The 21,350-nt window shown below is 37.3% G+C and overlaps 7 protein-coding genes across 7 annotated transcripts; 2 read left to right on the top strand and 5 right to left on the bottom strand.

Annotated features, from left to right (window-relative positions):
• Positions 1-610: 610 nt before the first annotated feature.
• Positions 611-1,762, bottom strand: C9374_007562 (uncharacterized protein; the record flags this gene model as incomplete). The annotated part of the gene is made up of 1 exon (XM_044697541.1): positions 611-1,762. One exon carries the CDS (start codon positions 1,760-1,762, stop codon positions 611-613), a length of 1,152 nt encoding a protein of 383 aa, XP_044546186.1.
• A 553-nt stretch (positions 1,763-2,315) lies between these two features.
• C9374_007561 (uncharacterized protein) lies at positions 2,316-5,650 on the bottom strand (the record flags this gene model as incomplete). Its single annotated transcript, XM_044697540.1, has 2 exons — positions 2,316-5,278; positions 5,554-5,650. The coding sequence occupies 2 exons, from the start codon at positions 5,648-5,650 to the stop codon at positions 2,316-2,318; spliced, it is 3,060 nt and encodes a 1,019-aa protein (XP_044546185.1).
• Positions 5,651-6,687: 1,037 nt separating this feature from the next.
• On the bottom strand, positions 6,688-13,877 carry C9374_007560 (uncharacterized protein; the record flags this gene model as incomplete). Its single annotated transcript, XM_044697539.1, has 2 exons — positions 6,688-7,420; positions 7,495-13,877. 2 exons carry the CDS (start codon positions 13,875-13,877, stop codon positions 6,688-6,690), a joined length of 7,116 nt encoding a protein of 2,371 aa, XP_044546184.1.
• A 183-nt stretch (positions 13,878-14,060) lies between these two features.
• C9374_007559 (uncharacterized protein) lies at positions 14,061-15,506 on the top strand (the record flags this gene model as incomplete). The annotated part of the gene is made up of 1 exon (XM_044697537.1): positions 14,061-15,506. The coding sequence occupies one exon, from the start codon at positions 14,061-14,063 to the stop codon at positions 15,504-15,506; it is 1,446 nt and encodes a 481-aa protein (XP_044546183.1).
• Positions 15,507-15,872: 366 nt separating this feature from the next.
• C9374_007558 (uncharacterized protein) lies at positions 15,873-17,063 on the top strand (the record flags this gene model as incomplete). Its single annotated transcript, XM_044697536.1, has 1 exon — positions 15,873-17,063. One exon carries the CDS (start codon positions 15,873-15,875, stop codon positions 17,061-17,063), a length of 1,191 nt encoding a protein of 396 aa, XP_044546182.1.
• A 395-nt stretch (positions 17,064-17,458) lies between these two features.
• Positions 17,459-18,832, bottom strand: C9374_007557 (uncharacterized protein; the record flags this gene model as incomplete). Its single annotated transcript, XM_044697535.1, has 3 exons — positions 17,459-17,789; positions 17,967-18,396; positions 18,460-18,832. The coding sequence occupies 3 exons, from the start codon at positions 18,830-18,832 to the stop codon at positions 17,459-17,461; spliced, it is 1,134 nt and encodes a 377-aa protein (XP_044546181.1).
• A 203-nt stretch (positions 18,833-19,035) lies between these two features.
• C9374_007556 (uncharacterized protein) lies at positions 19,036-20,685 on the bottom strand (the record flags this gene model as incomplete). Its single annotated transcript, XM_044697534.1, has 1 exon — positions 19,036-20,685. One exon carries the CDS (start codon positions 20,683-20,685, stop codon positions 19,036-19,038), a length of 1,650 nt encoding a protein of 549 aa, XP_044546180.1.
• Positions 20,686-21,350: the final 665 nt, after the last annotated feature.

Below are 21,350 nucleotides of genomic sequence, written 5' to 3'. Positions count from 1 at the left end.
TTGTTACACAGAAGGTAGCAGCAGCATACACGAGTACTCTGTTCCATGCACTGAATTGGGAAAGAGGTAAATACGACCAATAATGTTTCAAATCATTCTTGACCAACCATCCTCCATACATACTACCTTTGATTTCCTTCTTCTGATTCTAATATAATCATTTGAAATATGGTTGTGTTCACTGTTCTTTAGATTTTTCTGAATGAGTGGAATGAAAATACCAAATCAATATTGGGTTCGAGTTGGTTGAAGTCCTTACTGATTCAAAGTGAAATTTCAAACATTGTACAGCCAGTTTGCAAGAACCATCATTCATATCTTTTAGCGAGCCGTCCTAAACCATTCGCACAAGGAATCTACACTTGATTTCATGAAATGGACTCGTGATTATTCTCCACTTTCACTGCAGCTGAGCTACAAAACATTGAGCATTTCCAATATGCATTCCATAATGGATATTCCAACTCTAAATTTCGAATAAATGCAGAGTTTGATGAAGTACGAGCTGTTTTGATCGATTCCAATAGAACTGAATAGTCCAATTTGCGAACTGTTTGATTTCTAAGTTGATATCCATTCAGGTAGCTATGAACACATGTAAGTGCATGTTCTACCAATAGTTGTTGTCTTGAATCATTCGTCCTCTGTTCTTATCATGTTGTTGTTGTAATTTCAAATAATAATGAAACGCAACAAGTTGCTTCTCACCACCACTCAAAATAATTTCTCCTTCTTTTTCATTCCATTGAATTCTATCATTCAACTCAGGCCATTCTTGTTGTTGAGAAAGTTCTACAGTCGGATCGTCAGAACTGTCCTGACTCCACACAATATATCGTTCTTCATGAGCCAATTTCAATTTCGAAAGCATGTACTTGAATACGGAATGTTTGTCAAATTGATCTTCACTATGACTATTATTTCCAACAATTTGGTTGCTGCTTTCAAAAGGCGACTCAATATTCAATTCTCTCAGCAAATCATTAATGAAATGATGACAATTACAGAATAATTGAGAAAATTTCTTGTAGGTATTCCAAAACGTGCAAACCTTGGCAATGGTAATCAAGGCTTTCTGTACTTGTTGTGTGCCTCGAATCACATGAAATTTGTAAACCATCATGGAGTTTCTTGCCTTAAATTGATCGTATTTGATTTTCACCAATGATGAATCATTCCATTCAATTTTATAACATCCAATGATTAGAAATGGATGATTGACTCCAATGCTATTATTCCGAAATAAGGTATGGGTTAGAATTTTCTTACAGGGATAATCCAATTTTGAAATTCCAATATACAGATTTAAAAAGGGTTCTATGGATAATGTGTGTTGAGTGGTTGCTTCCATCAAATTTTCATTGTTGGTATTGTTCCATTCCGAAGATGAAATTGTGGTATCGTCCTCCTCAGTTTCATGTTGGATGAAATTAAAACCATTCGGGTCACAACAACAATGGCAGCCAACATAGTGTTGTAACTGAAAATTGTCTTGTAAAAAAGGCTGCCATACGAATTGATTCATTTCTTGAGATAGTTGTAACACGTTCATAATTTCATGGAGAAATAAATTCTCGTCCACTAAACGTTTCAAAACTTGTGTTCCGAGCGTAGCACAATGGCTCTTCCTTCGGAGTAAATATTCCAATCGTTGTTTCAATTCCTTTTCGTTCTGGACTGAGAAAAAATTCAAATTCCTAATTGAGCTCAATGGACGATGATCATAATTTAAATTTTTCAAATGAGGATCATCGGAATCCATTGGATGATTATTAAAATTCAGATGAGAATGGCCAGCATCATGGTTATTATTATTTTGGGAAGAGCTCTTATACAGTTGTTTTTCTGAAAGAAACTCGGGGTCCTTTATCATCTGTTTAAAATAATTTTTTAATTTGTGATGCAAAAATTCTTTTATTTACGTTTGCAAAGTGTCAGCACAGGGGGAAAACATATCATGAAAAACATTGCAGAGACAAAAAAGGCGACATCCACTTGCAACCCTGCCGAGCAGGCGAATCAGTAATCACAAAGTCACAAGCTTCAATCACCGGGCGGATAATATTGGTTCGTTGCTGTACAATTACTTCACCTGCTCTTACAATTCATACCAAGCCTTGGACAGGATATTTAGTTCATACTTCAACTAGACCTTGTGTTGTGGTTTAAACAAATTCTCCTGTCAACATTTTATTAAGATTGAACTCTCATTAAACGGAACAAAGATGTGAAAAATAATTGATCTTCTTCAAACGTTTGAATGGCTCATTAATTTTCGTAATTTTCATGTCAAACATGGGTTTAATGTACATGCTTTAATTATCCTCCTTTGGAAAGATCATATCCAAAAAACCTTCCCAAGAAACACAACAAGAAGAGTTACCAATGGATTCAGAAGAAGCCACAAGAATGATATCTGCTTTTTCAATATCATCCACAATTTCACCTTGTCCAGAAGTGATCAAAAGTTTTGCATTTTCCATTCTTTTCTGAGGGATATATTTAGGTTTTTGACACTCGTCAGCAAACGCTGCAGTGAAAGCAACCTTCTTTCTCTTGAATGGTCCTTTGTGCCCGAGTTTGCCTAACTTGTTGTCCTCGTCCACAAATTTGTTTTGATTTTCACATTCAACCAACCATTCGGGTGACATGACATACTTTCCAGTGACAGCAGCTTGAAGAACCTTAATAGTTCGAACTCCTGGTGGGGCTACTACGTGTGTTGTCTCTTCTTTGACATCATCCGTAATGACGCCTCCTAAATCTTTAACCACTTTTTCGAGTTTGGTTTTTTGTTCCATGGTCCACTTTTTGATCTTGTCACTGAATCCAGAAAAGATAATAACAGGTTTCTTTGGTTCCTTGTTGCTAGAATTTTTAGAGGATGGAGAAGATTCATCAGCAGAAGCATTCTTAACCTTTTTCTTTGGAGGGTCCATAGAAGCGTTGGAGGCACTTGCTGACGTGGCTTCATTGGATGGATTCTCAGAAGCATCTCGTTTGACACCCTTCTTTGTTTTTCCTGTAGTGCTGCCTGTAGTGGTGTTTTGAGCTTCTTGTGAGGAATTGTTTTGCACGCTACAAATCCTCAATGTTTCCACTTTTTCATTAGTTGCTTCTTGTTCCTTCTCGAGTTGTTTGATGGTATTTTCGAGACTTTCAATTTCCTTCTCATGAATGGCCTTATCATGTTTCATTTGCTCTGTAATAGTTTCGAGCTCTTTTTGAGTATTTTGGAAAGAAAGATCAAGTTCTCTGTATTTGGCTTCAATATTTGAGAGACTTTGTTGAGTGGTGTCGAGTTCCTTTGATTTTTCGTTGAAAAGATTCTTAGATTGTTCTAGCTCCATATTGCTTTTCTCTAAAGTAAGCTCGAGATGTTGATTTTGTTCTTTCAATGTACTTGTTTCGAAAGAGAGCTTTTTCAAATGTTCATTGGCTTCATTCACTTCTTTTGAGAGCTTTTCCTTTTCTTTTGTCAAGACATCTACAGTGTTCATTTGAGATTTTAATTTTAGCTCCAATTCGTCCATGTGACGCTTGAGATACGCTTCGTGTTCATTAATCAACTTTTCCTTTTCTTCAACGAATTTTTGTGTGGCTGTCTTGAGGTCAGATTCTGTTTTTGTGAGTAATTGCTCCAAGTGTTGCATTTGTGTTTTGTGTTCCTTCTCCTTCTCTGCTGCTTCCTTCTCGAATGATAACTTTAGTTGTTGCATTTCAGTTTCGTTGTGATCTTGCTGTTTTTGGAGATTATTTTGGAGGATGGCATTCTCTTCAGAAAGAGTGTCGTACTGCTTTTGTAAGCTATTGAAACTTGATGTCAATGATTCTACAGTTCCTTGAATTTCAGAAATGGATGATTGTAAACTTGCCTTCTCGGTGTGTACAAGTTCGAGTGTACTGGTCTTTTGAGCAAGTTGATTCTCGAGAGATTGGATGGAAGTAGTGTGTTGGCTAATTTCTTGCGTTAATTTGGTGACGAGCTGTTCCTGTTGTTGGAGTTGAGTCTGTAATTCATGAATTTCTGATGATTGTTTTTCATTATTGACTGCATTAGAAAGTTGCTGGTTGAGAGAGTCGATCGTTTGTTGCAGTTGTTGAACTTTCTGTTCCATTGCTGTTTTTTGTTGTGCCAACTGATCTGTGAGAGAGTCCTTGACAGAAATTTCGTTTCTTAGATTGGATAGAGCCGATTGCATGTGTTCTACCTCTGTGGATTTGTCGTTCAATTGTTGTTGAAGATCGTTGATCATCTGGTTTAGCTTGCCAACTTGTTCCGTCAAATTGAGTACCAAAGATTCTTGTTCTGCAGCGCGTTTGGTCAATTCTTGATTCAACGTTTCAATTTGTTGATTTTTGCTTTCCACTTCAGACTTTAAATTTGAGATCGCTTGTTGATATTCATGGTCCTTTTCCGAGAGAAGAGTCTTATTTTCTGAGAGTAATTTTTCAAGTTCTTGAATTCTCACTTGGAATACATGTGCTTCCTCATTCTTTGTTTGTTGCTCTGAGTGTTCCTTTTCAGAGAGAATTTTTCGCAACCTGTCACTCTCCAAAGTAATCTCAGTGATGGTATTCTTCAAGTTTTGAACTTCTTGCAAGTGATTTTCGTTAGCTCGTTGTATCTCGTTTTTGAGTGACTCAATTTCAGATGTTTGTTCATTCAAAGATTTCAATTCAGTATTGGCCGTTGTTTTGTAATTTTCAACTTGTTTCAATAAATCATCTTGGGCTTGTTGAGCTTCTCTTTTCATCGATTCAATCTCATTGTGATGCTTTTCTTTCAACTCATTAATAAATTGAGACTGATCTTGTAATTGTTGACGAATTTGAGAAGATTCATGTTCCAGTCGTTGATGTTCCTCTTGCATATTTTTAACACTTTCCGAAAGAGACTGAATGGTGGCTTGGAGTTGTAATGTCTGTTGTTCGTGGGCTCTCTGAGTTGATTCCGTATGTTCCTGTGCTTGTCTATTCATTTGTTCAATCGTGGATTTCAGCAATGTATTCTCTTGTTCCAAGACTTGGTTCTTTTTCTTGAATTCCTCCAATTCCGCTTGATTCAATGAAGATGAAGAAGAGGAAGATGCATTCAACAAATCCGAAAAACTACTACCCGTTGAAACGCTACTACTTGAATCCTTCTTCTTTAACAGAAATTGCTCCATAGCCAGACTAAAAGAAAGATCACCTTCCTTCATCCTATAATTGTGAAGCTCTTTTTGCAAATTGCTAATTTCCGTTTCTTGTTCTTTAATCTTTCTCTTGTAGTTTTCTATGATGTGTGTGTTTTGGGGAGAAACGGAATGATACCACACAATAATATTCATTCATGGATTAATCATGTACGATTAGGGAGATATACAATATTCGAATATTTTCATGATTTAAATCATTATATGGAATGATGGGTTTATGATGATGGTGAATTGAATCCAATTCCGATAAAGATGTGTTTTATGGCATCATAAAAAAATATTTTCATGATCACGCGGAATGTGAATTCATATAATCTTTAATAATGTAACCAAATTATGAGGTTCTACTCACCCACAGCAAATTCATCCACAACGATCGTTGTTGCAGAACCTGAGAAGGAATGACTTCTTTGATGGCCAAGACGGGAGCCATTCGCGGTTGTGCTCATTTTTTTTTTCGAGGCCGTTGCTGAATTATCAGCAATACTCACATCACTAAAGATACTTCCACCTAAATCTAAGGCAAAAATTCACACAGATAGTGAAATATCCATCCACATTTTGAAAAACAAAGCCTATAACGGAATGTTTAACTGCTTCAAGCATGAATATCAACAGGTCATTCAACAATCCAATCTAAATATTCAACTAATCAAAGTTAAAGGACATGTCAACGAAGGAAACATCAAAGCTGACGAATTAGCTAAGAAAGGAGCTCAAGAGCACAACTATTTTGACATTAAGAAGCTTTTTTCGAACCAAACCATCCTTGCCACATCTAATACCATTATTTTCGACATCAAAAAATCCATACAAAAGAAACGATACGATGTGATGTTTAGCCAATTTGATAGAGATAATTCCAGTCTACACCTTACCAAGAACTGGTCATCTATCAATCTAAAATTCATCAAATCTAAAATTGACACAAATACTAAGTGGTCAATCTGGAGAAACTTAACAAGCAACCATATCAAACAACATAAGGAAAGACAATGCGCTCACTGCAAATGCCCCGGAACTCTAAAACATTTCATATACTATTGCCCTAATACTCAATGCTTTAGGGATTTTTTCTACACTAAATTCCTAGATATTACATCAATGCAATGTATCCTCAACGATTATCAAGAATCAAGATACTGTGAAAGAAGGAAAGTTTTCATTATTCATCATGACGGAGTAATGATTCGAGATACTCAAATGCCCAACCTTAAAAATTTACCTAATATTTACCAAAATTGGCCTGAAATCCAAACAATTCTCACCCTACTAGTTGGTAAATGTCACACCAAGTATTATGAAAACTCAAGGTTTAAAAAACCAGTTCAAAAACAAACCCCAATCCTCACGGATTTACCAGCACCAGTGGTGCTAACAATAAACTAATTAGATTTTTTTTTTCGAGGTTGCGCAAGAATTTTTTGCACACACAAACATCCCATTCAAAATATTTTCTTTACGTGATGTCAACAACCACTCATTGTTACTTTTTCTTCTTCTTCTGAGAGCTTGGAGTCACTTTCTTGGCCTTTGCACTCTTTTTCGGTTGTTTAGGTGAGTTTTCTTGATCCGATGAGAATTCTTCAATTTCATCTCGGTCACTCTCTGAAAATTCCTCAATTTCGTCCAGCATTGGGTCATCATCTCGCATGATTGTGGAACGTTGTGACTGTGAGAAGAGAATAGGTGACGAAGGTTCACTGACAGGTGCCGATGTTGGTTTCTTCTTTTGAGTCGTCTTTTCTGTTGATTTTGAGGTACCTTCCTTCTTTTGCTTTGAAGTTTTCTTATCACTTGGTGTCTTTTTCTTTTTTGACAATACAAGTCCTTGTCGTATATTTCTCAATTCCTCTTCAATGGTTGCAAGTTCCTCCTCAATATGCTCAATTTCAGGTGTATGTTTTGAAATAATCTCATCTCGTGTTTGTTCCGATTGTTTGTACTCTCCCTTTTCGAAAGCAATGGTTTCTTTCAGTATCTTTTTGAACTCTTCCACTTTCTTCTTCTTTTCTAAGAGAAGCTTCATCTCAGGATTCTCAGAAATTGGTGTTTGACCAAATCTAAATACAGGAGGAGCGTTCGATTTTGCACCTCCATAAACAATTCCTGTTGATTCAATACGTTCTCCATCTAAACAAATAATAATTGGAGTATTGGTGTTTGATTCCAGTCGTTTCTTTCTGAATTGTAGGCCTTTTTCAAAGCTTTCAAAAACACTATCAAAAGCAACGTACGAGGTTGGTTTGAAATGAATACTATTCACCAGTATAATCTATTTCGAACTACTTACAGAGTTTGGCCTAGAATATTCCAAAACGCGTGTCTAAGCATTTCTTTTCTGGGATCGAGTTCAATTAAATTTACAGCGTATCCAATAAATCCATCGATATTGTCACCGATAGGATCCAATCGTAGCTTGCCATTATTGTCAAGTCCTTTTGGACACTTGAAAATGTTATCGAGAGGAAGAATTGGTAATTTGTTGGGAAAGGCATCGAGAGCGTTTCTGACCTTGTCCATGCTTTCTTGGTTTTGCACAACAATACACTGCATCTTATCGGCAATGGTTCTCGAAATTGTATCGTTCTGTTTTTCATTATCGATATATCCCAATTCTCCCAATATTCCCACAATGCCGCTATCTGATTCTTTTTGAAGCTGTTTGATTTTTTGTAGAGCCTTATTTTCTGAGAGGCCTACATTACATTCTCGTGTTTTTCTGTTGTTTTGAGCTTTGATTTCCATCTTCTTTTTGAGCAAAGTCAACATTTTTTCTGTATTCTCTAAATTGGGAACATCATTCTCAAAACTCAATTCGAATTCCTTGATCGTTTTCAAAAGTTCATGTTGAGTGCTTCTAAAATTACTGAGCTTGTACTCGTTTTCTTGATGATTCTCTTGAGCCTTCTTAATTTCTTGCTTCAAATAATCCAATTCAGAAAGTAGAGTTAGTCGTTTTTGTTGTAGTTCCTTCTCTTCTTCTTGCACTTTGGAGTTGTCAGTGAAAGCAAAATCAAGCTCCTTGGGAGGAAGATGTTTTGCTGTGAATACGAGTTTAAAGAATCCAGTTTCTCCAGATCCCTCTTTGATGCTCAATCTAGAAAATTTGGCTCTTCCATTCTCAAATTTTGCCTCAAGTGAGCCTTCCAATTCAGGAAGCTCGCTATCCATACTTTCTTCGCTTCTCTCAACTGAAATGATAACTTTTTTGATCTTGTCATCAGCAATTACCGTGTTAGAATGCTTATCAACAACCTTAAGAGATAATTCTTCCCAAAATGATCTTCTATCGATATCTTCTGCACAATTTGTGACAACTGGAAGTTGAAATGTATCGTTCTCAATTTCCAATGCAGCTGGTTCATCCGGCGCCACAATCAAATCAAACGACTCGGTTATGGATTTGGGTAATCCAAGAGGTGCCACGTTGGACAAGTTCGAAACATCCAAAGTGATTTTGTAGCGATAAACTCCTGCTTTGGTGAACACTCTTTCGCTATTGGCAAATGTATACGACAAGTCATTTGTTGAGATATTGGAAACAAAATGTCTCTTATCACTTCCCTGAGGATCGACAACATTCAAGTGCAATTGTGACGGTGCCTTAACAGGTTTTCCATTTTCTCCTATTACTGCGACTTCGAAGGCTTCCATAAAGTCTCCAGCTTTCAATTGATTTACCTTGTTAAGAATCTTTAAGGAAGTTGGATGGGAGCCTTTCTTAACATTAATTTTGAAACAGGCTCGCTCGACTTTAGGATTTTCATATTCTATCGAGAAAGGATGAAGTCCTTCAACTCCATTAATCCAGAATTGAGGCATATATGCTCGTCCCTCATCGATTTGAAGGTCTATCGACTGATTCATCTCTCCTTCATACTGACGAATGTCAATACCAGTTTCTGGAGTGTCAATTTCGTAGCTTCCATGTGTCAAATATTTGTTCCCAAACTTGTCATGACAAGTAACAAAAAACGGTGGTGTTAACCCAAGATTCTCAACATCAAAAATAACTTCTCCGATGGTCTCATTAATTCGTATCGAATGAGGAGGACCAGGCTCTAACATTACATGTTCAATCTTGTCCTCCTTTATCTTCCCGCTTCTATCGATGACCTTAATGTGAAACTCACCAGTGGGGCCAATTAGAGAAATATTGGAAAATTTCAAATAACCATTTTTCGTTGTAACTTTCTTCATCTTTTCAGGTGATGCAATTTCAATTTTTTCAGATTCACCATTCAATTGGGAAACAATCTCAATAGCAGCATCGATATGTTCGAGCTCTGGGTATATTTCCTTATCTTCTTGTGGATCGAGAGTGTTTCCATAGGCGTCCATAATCGAACATTTGATTGAGAAGGGTTGTTCACACTTGATCGCTCCTAGAACACTTTTCTTTCTATCAATTTTGAAAATACAGGGAGGACCATTGACACTTCGTAAATGAATGGTAAAGTTTGCAATGATGAATTCAGGATTAATGTCATGGTCACCATCGTCATCCTGCATTAAATCTTCATTTCGAGAAGATTTTGAAAGGATGTCTATGGTATATTTGGATGTTTTAGCAGATTGAGGTACCACCAGTGTTGGAAGGAAACAAATTCCATTTTCAACAGGCAGTAGGTTGGCACTACTCCATGAAGTGCGAGCATATCCATCAAACGCCATTCTTTCGTACATTTCATTACCAAGTTCAAGTTTCCATCCAACCAATTCTGTTCCAACAATGGCTTGAACGTTTACTTTCAGTGGCTGACGATCCTTAACCATGTGTTTGTCGGTATCTGGAGGACTTAAACTGAAAGTGGATGGTTTGATTGTTGAAATAGCCTCAATGGTGAGAGGAATTGTGATGGAGATTTTGTTGCAGCGCAATATGATTTCTGTTTCTTTTCTTTGAGAGCTATTAGAATCGGAATGCAGTGTTGCACCCTTAAATACGAAGTGTCCTGTCTCTGCGTTTAGAATTCCTCGAATTTCTTCTTTAAGAGCATCTCCCTTTAGAATTGGGGAAAAATTCTCTGCCTCATCGTTGTTGTCTTCCTCTTCGTCATACACTGGTTTTATGAACACACAGTTGCCCATTTCGTCGAGTAATTTCGCTTCAATATCAGGTAACATTTTCTTCACAGAATTATTCTTTAAGGTCGAATTTGAGTCTTCTGATAATTGAATTGAGAAAACTTGTCCAGCTAAAATAAATATATTCAGCTCCAAAACACTCAAAATTCCAAAGGAAATAAGTAATTTGGTGTTCAAAAATTTTGCGTTTCCTAAATGTGCGCTTGTGATACGCAAATCACTAATTTGTAGTCGCCTATCATTGGTAAACGATGCTTCATAAGACGAGAGTACAATAGAATCGTCGCTCGCAGTAATCTTAAGCTGTTCGTTCAAAAGATTTCCGGAGATAGCGAAGGGAACAAAGTTACCGTAAGGATCCAATTGTTCAATCACAATAGGTGGAATCTCTTTGTTCAAGAAAAACACAATTGCATCTTCAGCCAACTTCTTGTCCACTTTTAGAACAGAAAAAAGCTTTGACACTGTTGGTATTTCACTACAAATATTGAGAGCTGTTGGCCCAGCTGGTACCACATCTAGTTTCACAACCTTGGACTTGATTCCACTATCTTCTGTCGAAGATAATTCAAGTAGATAGGTGCCGGCCACGTTGAACTCTGACTTGAGCTTGTTTGGCTTAAAACAATGAACACCTTTTTTGAAGGGCTTTGTGGAAGTAACAGAAGCCTCAAACTTTTGTTCTTGCTCATTGTCGCCCTCATATCGAATTGTGAGTGTAATTGGAAATAATTGAGTGGTAACAACTTTGTGATCACCAGTCATTATGCTTGCTGAGATGTATTTCAGCACATAGCCAGCTGTGACTGGATCAGGAGGAGGGCGCCTCTCCCGCGCGCTCACACTGGGCGTGTCAACAACCTCAATATAACTTGGTAATTTGTTTTTCAGCTTACTAATTTCTGACTTGAATTCTTGTTTTGTGAGCACGCTCTGAATTTTGGATATTGGAAAACATTGACCAGTAATTTTGTGAGTATCATCATTTAGACTCTCGGGAGACCACTCTTTAACAATTGCAGTCACAGTATACTCTTCAGAGGTCAAATCTCTGAACATGTCTACAAGTGTACCAATAATTTTTGGTCTAGTTTTCATGACTACATAATCTCCGACGGTGTATGAAGTTTGTCCGTATTTGATTCTTTTGTAAAATGTTTTAAGGCCCTTTCCTTCTTTCTGAGTTCTTTCAAGATCACATTCATCAAAAATGATTTCTTCGTCGAGTTTTTTATGGCACTCTTTCATCCACTTGCGATAACGTTGTACCAGAGTCCTGTCAGTATAATTCAACAGTGCTTGACACAGTGGTGTTTGCTTGCATAGATACATTTTGTTTGCAGAAACCTCAAAACCGCAATCAAAAAATAGCATTCCTTTCACTCTACGATAACAATTGTCAGGAATGTCACGATTACTTCTCTCCTTCTCCATCCATGGTAAATTCTTGATTTTCTCGTTGGCCAACAATCGTCCATTCCAAAAGCATTCAAATCCTGGATTTCTTTCAGAAAGAGGTACTTCTTGATCTGTTGGCATATACTTGCCTCCTTCCAAATACAGGTCTTCTGGAATTGGCAAAGTTTCTCGACCTTGCTTGAAGGGATAATAGTAAATAATTCCTCTCACTGTGCTGTTGACAATGGAAACACCTGAACTTTGAGTTGGCATGCTCAACTCCATTCCTGTGCTTGAGCTGTCACTATTTTTCACGCTCAATTTAATTTCAAACGAGAACGGTGACTTTCCTTCCTGTAGATAGAGAGATTCTAAATCCTGATCTTCTGAGGTGATAGGTATTCCATCAACCTTAATAATTACATTCTTTGGTTTTCGGAAATGGACAAAATCTTCTTCGTCGCTCAGAGCTTTCTTGGATGACCTCTTTTGAGAGGATGACGTGCTGCTGCCTTGAGAGGAGGATTTAGATGTTTTCTTAGGTTCTTCGTCTTCGTCGTCGCTGGCCGGGACAGTTTCCTCTTCAAGTTCGTCTTGGGTATCAGAATACTCATCATCATCCTCGATAATATCTCGGCTCTCCTTATTTCCATCGGTACCATAAATGTAATAGTGATAAATGTGTCCAAGTCTTTTCTTAATAATGCTTGCATCGTACCGATCCACATAGACCTTCTTAATGTCAGAAATGGTGAAGTGAGTAAAACTGTCCCATTGTTTTTCCGTGTCAGAGGGTGGCCTAGAGATGCAATCCGCTTTCCATTGCTTATCTTTTCCAGAACCAAAGTCTTCTTCCAATTTTTGCCGTGACAATGTGACTTCATAGACGAAACGAGAATCTTTTGGTTTGGAAACGAGAGTCACTTGGTCACCAAGGTTAAAAATTGCCTTTTTCGAACCAACACCATATCGAGAAAAATCAGAAGTTATGAATTTGTCAAAAATTCGTCGTCTTGATAGGTCAGATTTGCTCTTTGCAGCCATGTTAGCAGCGTCATCAACAGGAGCATCTGTAATTCCCAGTGTTGCCCAATTAACCAATGTTTTGAAATTCATTCCTCTGCCATTGTCCCAAATATGTAATTTGCTTTTAAATTCGTTGTTTTGTGACGGCTTTTCAAAGCGTATGTCTATGATTCTGTCGTTCTTATTTAGTACAGTATTTTGAATGGAGTTATCAATGACTTCTGCCAAAGCTGTTATAAAATCGTATTCATCTCCACCATGAATTAGAATATTTACATGAGGTACAATATCTACAGTTAATTGTAAATTAGCTTTCACCTTAGAAGAGCTTTCGGAAACAGCATTGGATTTCAAGGTCAGTATGAAATATCCATGCGTTGAGGTTGGTGGTAAATTTTTAGTGGAATAGCTGTTTTGATTGGTGTCGTCAATGACAACAATGGTGCTATCATTCAGACCGTTCTTGTTGGACTTTGCGTCCAAAGATGAAGATGCCATTTGTAAATCAGCATCCGTAATGTCTTTATCGTCCAGGTTTCGAATGGACTCAATATCATTCACTGATTTTAGTTTGAATACTTCACAAATTGCATGCCTCAATTGATTGAGAGAGGTAATTTTGTTTTTTGGTCCAATTGTCTTTTTCTTTCCAGTATGAGCATCTACAATTTTGTATGCATTCAAGGTTGAAGAAACTGATATTGTTGTGGATCCTTGTTGATCACCGTTCGATGTAGTGTCCATTTCTGAGCTCTGTAATTCTTTGTTGATTTTTGAAGAAGTTGAATTAGAGGTAGTGGCAGCATATGAGTCATTGGGCTTGGTTTTCTTTCGGGATGGATCCAACTTTTCACTGCCGTTATTGCTATTTTTCGTTGATTCCTTGTTTTTCTTTGTTGTGTTGCCTGCTGCGCCACTACTGCCTACAGACAAGAGCGATTGCTCTCCGATAACAATTTCTTCATCGCCTCCGTCATCATCATCAATAATGTTATCATCATCCTCAGGAGGATGTAAATGCTCTTCTTCTTCTTCAGCTGGTCTTTTTTGTTGCTTATGTTTCCGATTCGTACTAGAATTATCTGAAGTATTTGTGGTTGTTGTTTGCTTCTTTTTTGAGGAAGAAGATGTAACGGTTTTTTCCTTCTTTTTTGGAGGCATTTTTTTTGTTGTGAATTCTTCTCGAGTCGACTGGAATTGAAATGAAAAACACATAAATACTCATGATCATTGTTGAGGTCCGTAAGCTGAATGAAAATAATTTTTGATTTGAGGAGTGCATCCTTTTGATAGTGTTAAGCTTTAACAAAAAAAAATATTAGAAATAACATAATATTGTTAGAAATGATTTACATGAATTCTCACGATCATGGTAATGATTTCGGAAGAGATGCAATCATGGGCATTCACAATCATTCTTCATCAGCAGACAAAATAGGGCTAATATCACTATTTTCTCCAATACCCCCAGCATGGGTACGAGCCATCGTGCAGAGGATTTTACTATTCTTGGATTTTGAAACCACTTTTACATCCATGCCGTATGTTTGTAAAGGCTGGACGAGTTGTTTATATCCTTCCATACGACAAAACAATGAAGGAAATTCGTTTTTATATCAACATAGAGGAGGAGAGGATTACAATGATGCTAATGATGATTCCGAAGATGAAGAAAAATCAATTTGGGAATTACTCTTATATCGGGATTATTCCTCATCATCAAGTAGTAGTGCCATTAAAAAACTGATGGAACGAATTGAATTTGGACAAGTATTCATGTCCAACGAACAAACACGAAAAGATCACGCTACATTTGAGACCTTGTACAAACATTTGAGGAGGAATGATGCTCTAGCACTGAGTGTTCGTCATGTTCGATCCATGACGACGATGTTGACATCTACAGCAGATGATAATGGAAGTATCATGACTTCTAACGATCGTACGTTTGCCAATGATGAAGGATTAATGGTCGATGATGAAAACGATACGAATGAAAATGGGACTCCAATGATGACTTTGAAACAATTAGATCGAGAAGCTCTCTTACATCTCATTCAAACCTATTCGACCAATATTGTAATGAACACACAACAAAGAATTGAACTGTTTGTTGCCTTTCTCAATCAAGTGGATGCCTACAGGACCACAGCTAATTATTTGGAGAATCATCAGCAAGATCTTGACTCGTTAGTAAGCGACTTGTCAATTATTGAAGAAACATTTAAATTTACTCGACTCTGCAAGAGAATTGAGGAGGAAACAGAAGAGGAAACCATTGAGTCCATGAATATTACTCGAAGAACCATGCAAGTGGAGGGAATATTTGTGAACTGGAATTGCGATTTTGTGAAAATGACATTTATCATTGATTTTCCTTATAGTGACCTGAATCCTAATGTTGATATTGACATGGATGTTTTCTATAATTTAGGGGATCTAATTTCCATGTCCATTACTGAGGTTGGGCTTGAGAACTTTTCTGCAATACTAGGAAAGGACTTGGAAAGTGCATATCCTTGGCTAAAAGGAGATTCATCCTCAAGTGCTTTTGGAAGCTCCACTTTTGATGATGATGACAACTTCAGTGAACAGAATGACTTTATCACACAACTAGGAAACACATTCATTTGGAGATGCTTAATGGGAGCCATTTCACTTCAAATAACTCCTATTCATGAATATAACCAAATGACTTTTTCAAGAACAGAAGACTTGTACTACTTTCTCAAATTTGGACAATTAGACATTATGCATGAATGCATGCCACGACTTGATGATCATTTTTGATGAAAAACAGTTCTACTTTGGTTATATTACTACGACAACTTGAATATTGGCTCAAATATTTCAGGATATCCATTCTTTGAGAGGAAAAGTGAACTATATGATTTTTCCAATTTCAGAAATTTTTTTAACATTACCAGTTTTCAGATCAATACAATTTCGATTCATTGGTGCTTCCATGAGGAGAAGCCATTCTCAAACTGACGACAGTAATTGAATATTTTTGAAAATTTTCCAAAATTTGGTAATGATCCTAATTTGTCCATTAAGCTAAATGGCTGCATTGAAGAATATCGTTGTTACACATTGAACAGCACACACACAAAAATTTGTGTACACGCTTCCCATTCGAAACTTTGCTTGCACTACATGATTGGTCACCTCATTAACACCATTAATTTCATCTCCCTCATTGGAGTATTGGCCGTGAATGTTTTTTTCACAGAGACCTTTCTCTCCAATTTCGTTCGCTCGTTTGTAGTGGATCAGAAAGGCCTCCAACTCTTCACTCAGTACATTCCCTCTGCCTACTATTCAAAACTCATTCACAATACTCTCACTTACTACATTGGAAATGCAAAAACTGTGGAAAGCGTGAGCAGAAAATACGACGTTGCCTTCTATCCCTTACCTTACACATTCCACATCTGGCTTGTGATTTATGGAGGACTCTTTCTATTTAGTTTCCTCTCAGTGATTAATTCCAATCGAGCACAGAGTGAGAAAATTGGTCGTGTCGTTGGTCCATGGTTTTTATTATCGAATGTGTTAAATACGTGTTGGATCCTTGCATTTTGCTATGACAATATTTTCCTTGCACATTTGATTTTCATGTCTCTCTGGATGAATTTATTTATTATTTATTCGAGTGCCATTCGTATTCGATATGGAAAACATGCTCATGAATATCCTTTATGGGTTCGTTTACCATTTACAGTATACTTGGCATGGATCACAATGGCATTACTTGCTTCGTGTCTGGTCATTCTGCAATATGATGTGATCCAACCTTTCAGTGATGTCTTTTCCAAGCAAAAAGATACATTGTATATATTTCAAATGGATGTATTGAAACATCCCATTCTTTCATTTGCATCCATGTGTGGATATGTGGCTAATTTATTGAATGAAGAACAATGGTCTGCAACAATGGTTACAATTGCTTCAGTGATTGCTTTATGGTTTTCCAAGTTTAAGAGAGATTTCATCTTTGTTGGAGTCGTGTTGTGGACTCAATTTGGAATTTTCTTGAGACATTATTCGAAGGCATTTGTGACATTGAGTGGTGGCATTCCTAGTGTGGTGTCCAATCAAAATGTGAGCACAACAGCAGCTGCTGGATCGGTGTATAATGCTTATTCGCTACTTGTTGTGACCTGCTTGACGAATATTGTGTTGATGACGTTTGAATTTTTGTTTTCTGTGTGGGATGTCTTGTCACCTTCTGCCACAGCCACCATTGAGAGAATTATTGAAGAGGAAGCAGAACCAAAAGGATCCAGGCTGGACATTGAATTTACTGGTCCTTCTCAAAAGAAGAAGAAGAGTAAGGTTCTTTAATTTTTTTTGATGTTTGATGCTGGCAAACCTATTAAAAGATTGTGTTACTTGTGTCACTGGCAGTTAGAATATTGAGAGTTCAATCTTGATCGAAAATGAAGTGTTAATTGAGTGTTAATTTGTTGAAACCACAACACATCCACCGAGATGGGAATGACAGAAATAAATTCTCAACTTCATACACCAAAAACAAGAGCATGGTCAAGTGATTATTCTGCAAAGTTGGTTTTTTCAATGATGATTGAAGCTTGTGACGTTGTGATTACTGGTGCGCCTGCTCTGCAGCGTTGCTAGTGGATGTCATCTTTTTTTGTTGATTGCAGATGCAAATAGGTAAAGTTCACCAATTCCATTAACAAGAGATTCGGCTCTTGTAATATCACTTTGATCAACGTTTATTGAGGAGGCCTCGAAATTTTAAATTTCCAAACCTCAGTTCCGTACTTGTCAAAAGCTCTCACAAACATAAAGCTCTGTTGAACTTCAACAGAGAAAAATCCAGAATCGTTCAAATCATTCAATGAGTACTTGTTGTAAATCATGGGTCGTGTATTTCCAGCACCTCCACCAGAAATGACATACTGTGTTGGAAAAGCACTATCTGAATTTGAAAGCCAATTTAACAAATGGTCATGTCCACACAAGTACATGGGCAACTTGTATTTCACAAAGAGAGGTTCAAAATTATCTACAAGTTCTTGAGTGACAGGACCGTGTGATCCAGCACTGTCAAGCAATAAGGACGACGTTGGCAATTCATCATGCACATACACAACACCATGATTTTTGTGACCATTTTAGTTCAATCCGCAATCAACAAAAATCAATAGATATTTTTCACATGCAAATTTCAATCACAAAATATTAAAAACACAAAAATGAATGCCACAAACAAATACATACCTAAACAATGGATGATGACCCACAACCAAAGTCCATGTATCATTCTTGTTCATATTGGTATTCAAAATATTCTCAACCATTTTGACTTGTTCGTTATTCAATGCTCGTTGTTGGTTCAATGCTGTTTGATTAGCTCTTGAATCTGAGAAGTACTTGTTCACAAATGGATTTGTATCTAACATGACAAATGACACTTTAAATTTGTTTTCAGTAGAAATCTTGTCAAAATTATAAAATTGTTTAGGCAGCTTCCATCTCTTGCTCAATTGTGAATATGCAATCTGAGCTTCTGGATTTGTTCTATAGTCATGATTACCCAAAACAAAATACCAATCCAAATTCTTCAAGCTCTCTTGGACATAAATATCTTCAAATTTTGTTTTAAATTGCACATCATTGACATCTGTCACTCCATTATCATAAATATTGTCTCCAGTTCCAATAATGAATTGTCATGGCAATTTTTGTGGATTCATTCCATTTTCAAAGTTACAATATCGAGCCATACTCTCAGCAACTTTTTTCTGTTCATCATTTCCTCTTCCTTGATCTCCAACGACAATGAAATGTAAATAATCACTACTGGGTGTATACGATGGATTGGGATAAATCTTTTTGTTTTGTCCAGGGCCCCAATACAACACTGCGCTCACAACAATCAAAACGATCAATGCTGAAATAATCACGCATCCAATTCCGAACAAAATAGCCAACGTTCCTAAACCGATACGTTTCTTTTGAGGTGCTGAAAAATTTTCTGCAGCAAGGCTGTAATAGTGATGACGAGAGGAGTTTGAAGGATTTGCTCCTCCTTCTCCGCCTCCGAGAGGTTCTTCGGAAAGAGTGTCGTCGTGTGGTTGACTCATTTTTTTGGAAAGATGAATTTGATTGTAATCATGAAACCGAATTTGAATTTGGATTGCGAAACAATCCATTATCTTGTAACAATTCATAGAAAATGCAATAATAAATTACAATTAATTGGAAGGGTGAAAAATTGTATGTTTCATAAATATAATAAATACAGTAAAAGAGGTGAGATGCGAGAGTGACAGACCCATTAATGGTGTCACATTTCCAATGTGGCTACATGTGGTTTGTGTGTTTCGCCACAACTTAAATCTGCATCGAGTATTTGTAAATTCATGGTTTTCACACAGGGAGATACAAAAAGATAATCTACTGTTTCGAACGTGTTGGTTTCAAAATCAACAAAGGTGGGTTGTAAATTAAGGTTATGGAACCACGTTCCTGAATAAGATTCTGAGGATGCGTCACTCGCTTCTTCCTCTTCGCTCACTTCTTCTATCTTGACGAAATCCTTGTCATCCTCTTTTTTAACAGTTGCGGATTTTTGTAATGTTGTTCCAGCAGCTTGAGGAGGCATTAACTGTCTCTGGCATGGAATGATGAGACTTTCCTTATCAATTTTTTCAACTTGTTCATCTTCATCGTCATCGTCATCGTCACTGTCTGCCAATAAATTAACATCACTGTTGTGTGCACCCAAATCTTGTCCTTGAACCAAAATGCTGAGAGCATTGGATCTTGGTAAACTGTTCAAATTTCCACCAATGATGGTAGGAATAAAAGTGGTTCTATTGGTTATAGCATTGTAGACAGACATTCTGTTTAGCACTTCTTGTCTCAATAATATGGAAGCATATCTTCTTGCCTCCACTCCTTGATCCCAATGTGTATTAAATACAAGTAAATCAATGTGGTCATCCTCTTCATCATAGGGCTTGAAAATAAAAGCACCCCAATTACAAAAACGTGGTACAGTACTATCCCACGACTTGGAGCCTGCCTCTTGTGGAGTTTTGCTATACCAAAACGCACCACAATCCACACACTTTAACGTCTCAGAATTATAAATAATTGGTAAATACTCATTGACCAAGTCGTCGGGATCTTGGTCGGCCTCAATTTTCTTCTTCACATCATTTTTCAACAAGGCAGAAATGATGGATTGATTACCACCCATGGATGCTAGTGGAGATATAAGGGAGGAAGGTACTCCTTCATCGTCATCATCGGAATTACAGGACTTGGAGACCTTGACTGGTTCGGAAGTATGTTTGTGACCACAGCAAAACCATTTATAAACAGGAGGCTCCAAGTCTTCTTCATTTCCATCGTACGCATCATGCAAATGTTCTTCAGCTTTTGTCAAGTATTTCATTGCTTTCATGGTTTGTTCATAATTCAAATCTTGTAGCAAAATCAAATCGGGAGCCATTTCACCCAATTTCTGAAGAGTGGATCGTTTCCTTCTATTGGTGTTGTTGACATGTTGTTGATCATCCATTCGCTCATCCTCATCTTCATCACTGTCATCATTGTCATCATGACAGACCTTGGAACACCAATCATTTGTGGCACTCCAGGACACCACGTTAATACGTTGTTTCTTCCTCTCAATCTTTCCAAACTGTTCATCAATTTTAGAATCAAACGATGATGATGCTCCTCTACTATGCAAACCAGCCTCCAAGACCTCTACTTTGACATCATGGATCTCATCCACCACAACCATATGATTGATCACTGGTGAGCCTACCGGAGATGAATTTCCCGAAGATACAGTATCATCCAACCATCGGGAAGTTACAGCAATTCTCCTGGCTCCTGACATTCGACCAGTAGAATCATCTTCCTGATACGATGATGATGAAGAGAAGGAAAAAACCGTTTTCCCTTCCTCTCGTTGACTCATTTTTTTGTAATTTTTAACAACCTCTTTACGAAATTAAGAGTGACACATAGTGGTTTAACTCGAGCCAAAATACTCCAGCGAGTTTGTTGGTGAGTTGGCGAGGGTCTAACATAAAAGGGGAGTTGCGTTGAACCACACTATGACCTTGCACTAAAAGCCATCAACTACTTGTTGCAGTGACAGTATCGACAGTGGTAATGTGGAAGACGTCAACGTTTCTTGATGCATCATTTGAGTGCTTTTGTTTATGTACTTTATTGCACAACAACTCTTGCCTCAATTCCAACCGAGAGGGTGTATGTCTTGTAAAGCTTTAGGCAGATCCGCCCGGAATTGCATAACGATTTTTGGCAAAATACAAATAGTACATGCAGAACATTTGCAACTCGTGAGAACAACAATATTTGGATGAAACATGATAATAAGGACTGATAAATAGCAGCAACAACAACAACAACCGATGAAACTTGAAAATAAGGGACTACTCAATAACAAGCCGTGAGGGCAGAAGTATGGAACGGATCACGATTACGAAGCGGGTGGGTGATGAATACAGTGATACTTCTTCTGATGAAGAGTCTGATGAGTCCTAGGAAATGGCATCATTGGTTCGTATTGAATCTCTCAAAAGGGCATCATTGGTTCGGAAGGCTTGCTGTTGTTCA

Source organism: Naegleria lovaniensis (assembly GCF_003324165.1).
Source record: "Naegleria lovaniensis strain ATCC 30569 chromosome Unknown tig030, whole genome shotgun sequence".
Classification (NCBI taxonomy): Eukaryota; Heterolobosea; class Eutetramitea; order Acrasida; family Naegleriidae; genus Naegleria; species Naegleria lovaniensis.
Note: the sequence above shows the minus strand (reverse complement) of the source record. Positions and strands in the feature narration are given on the sequence as shown.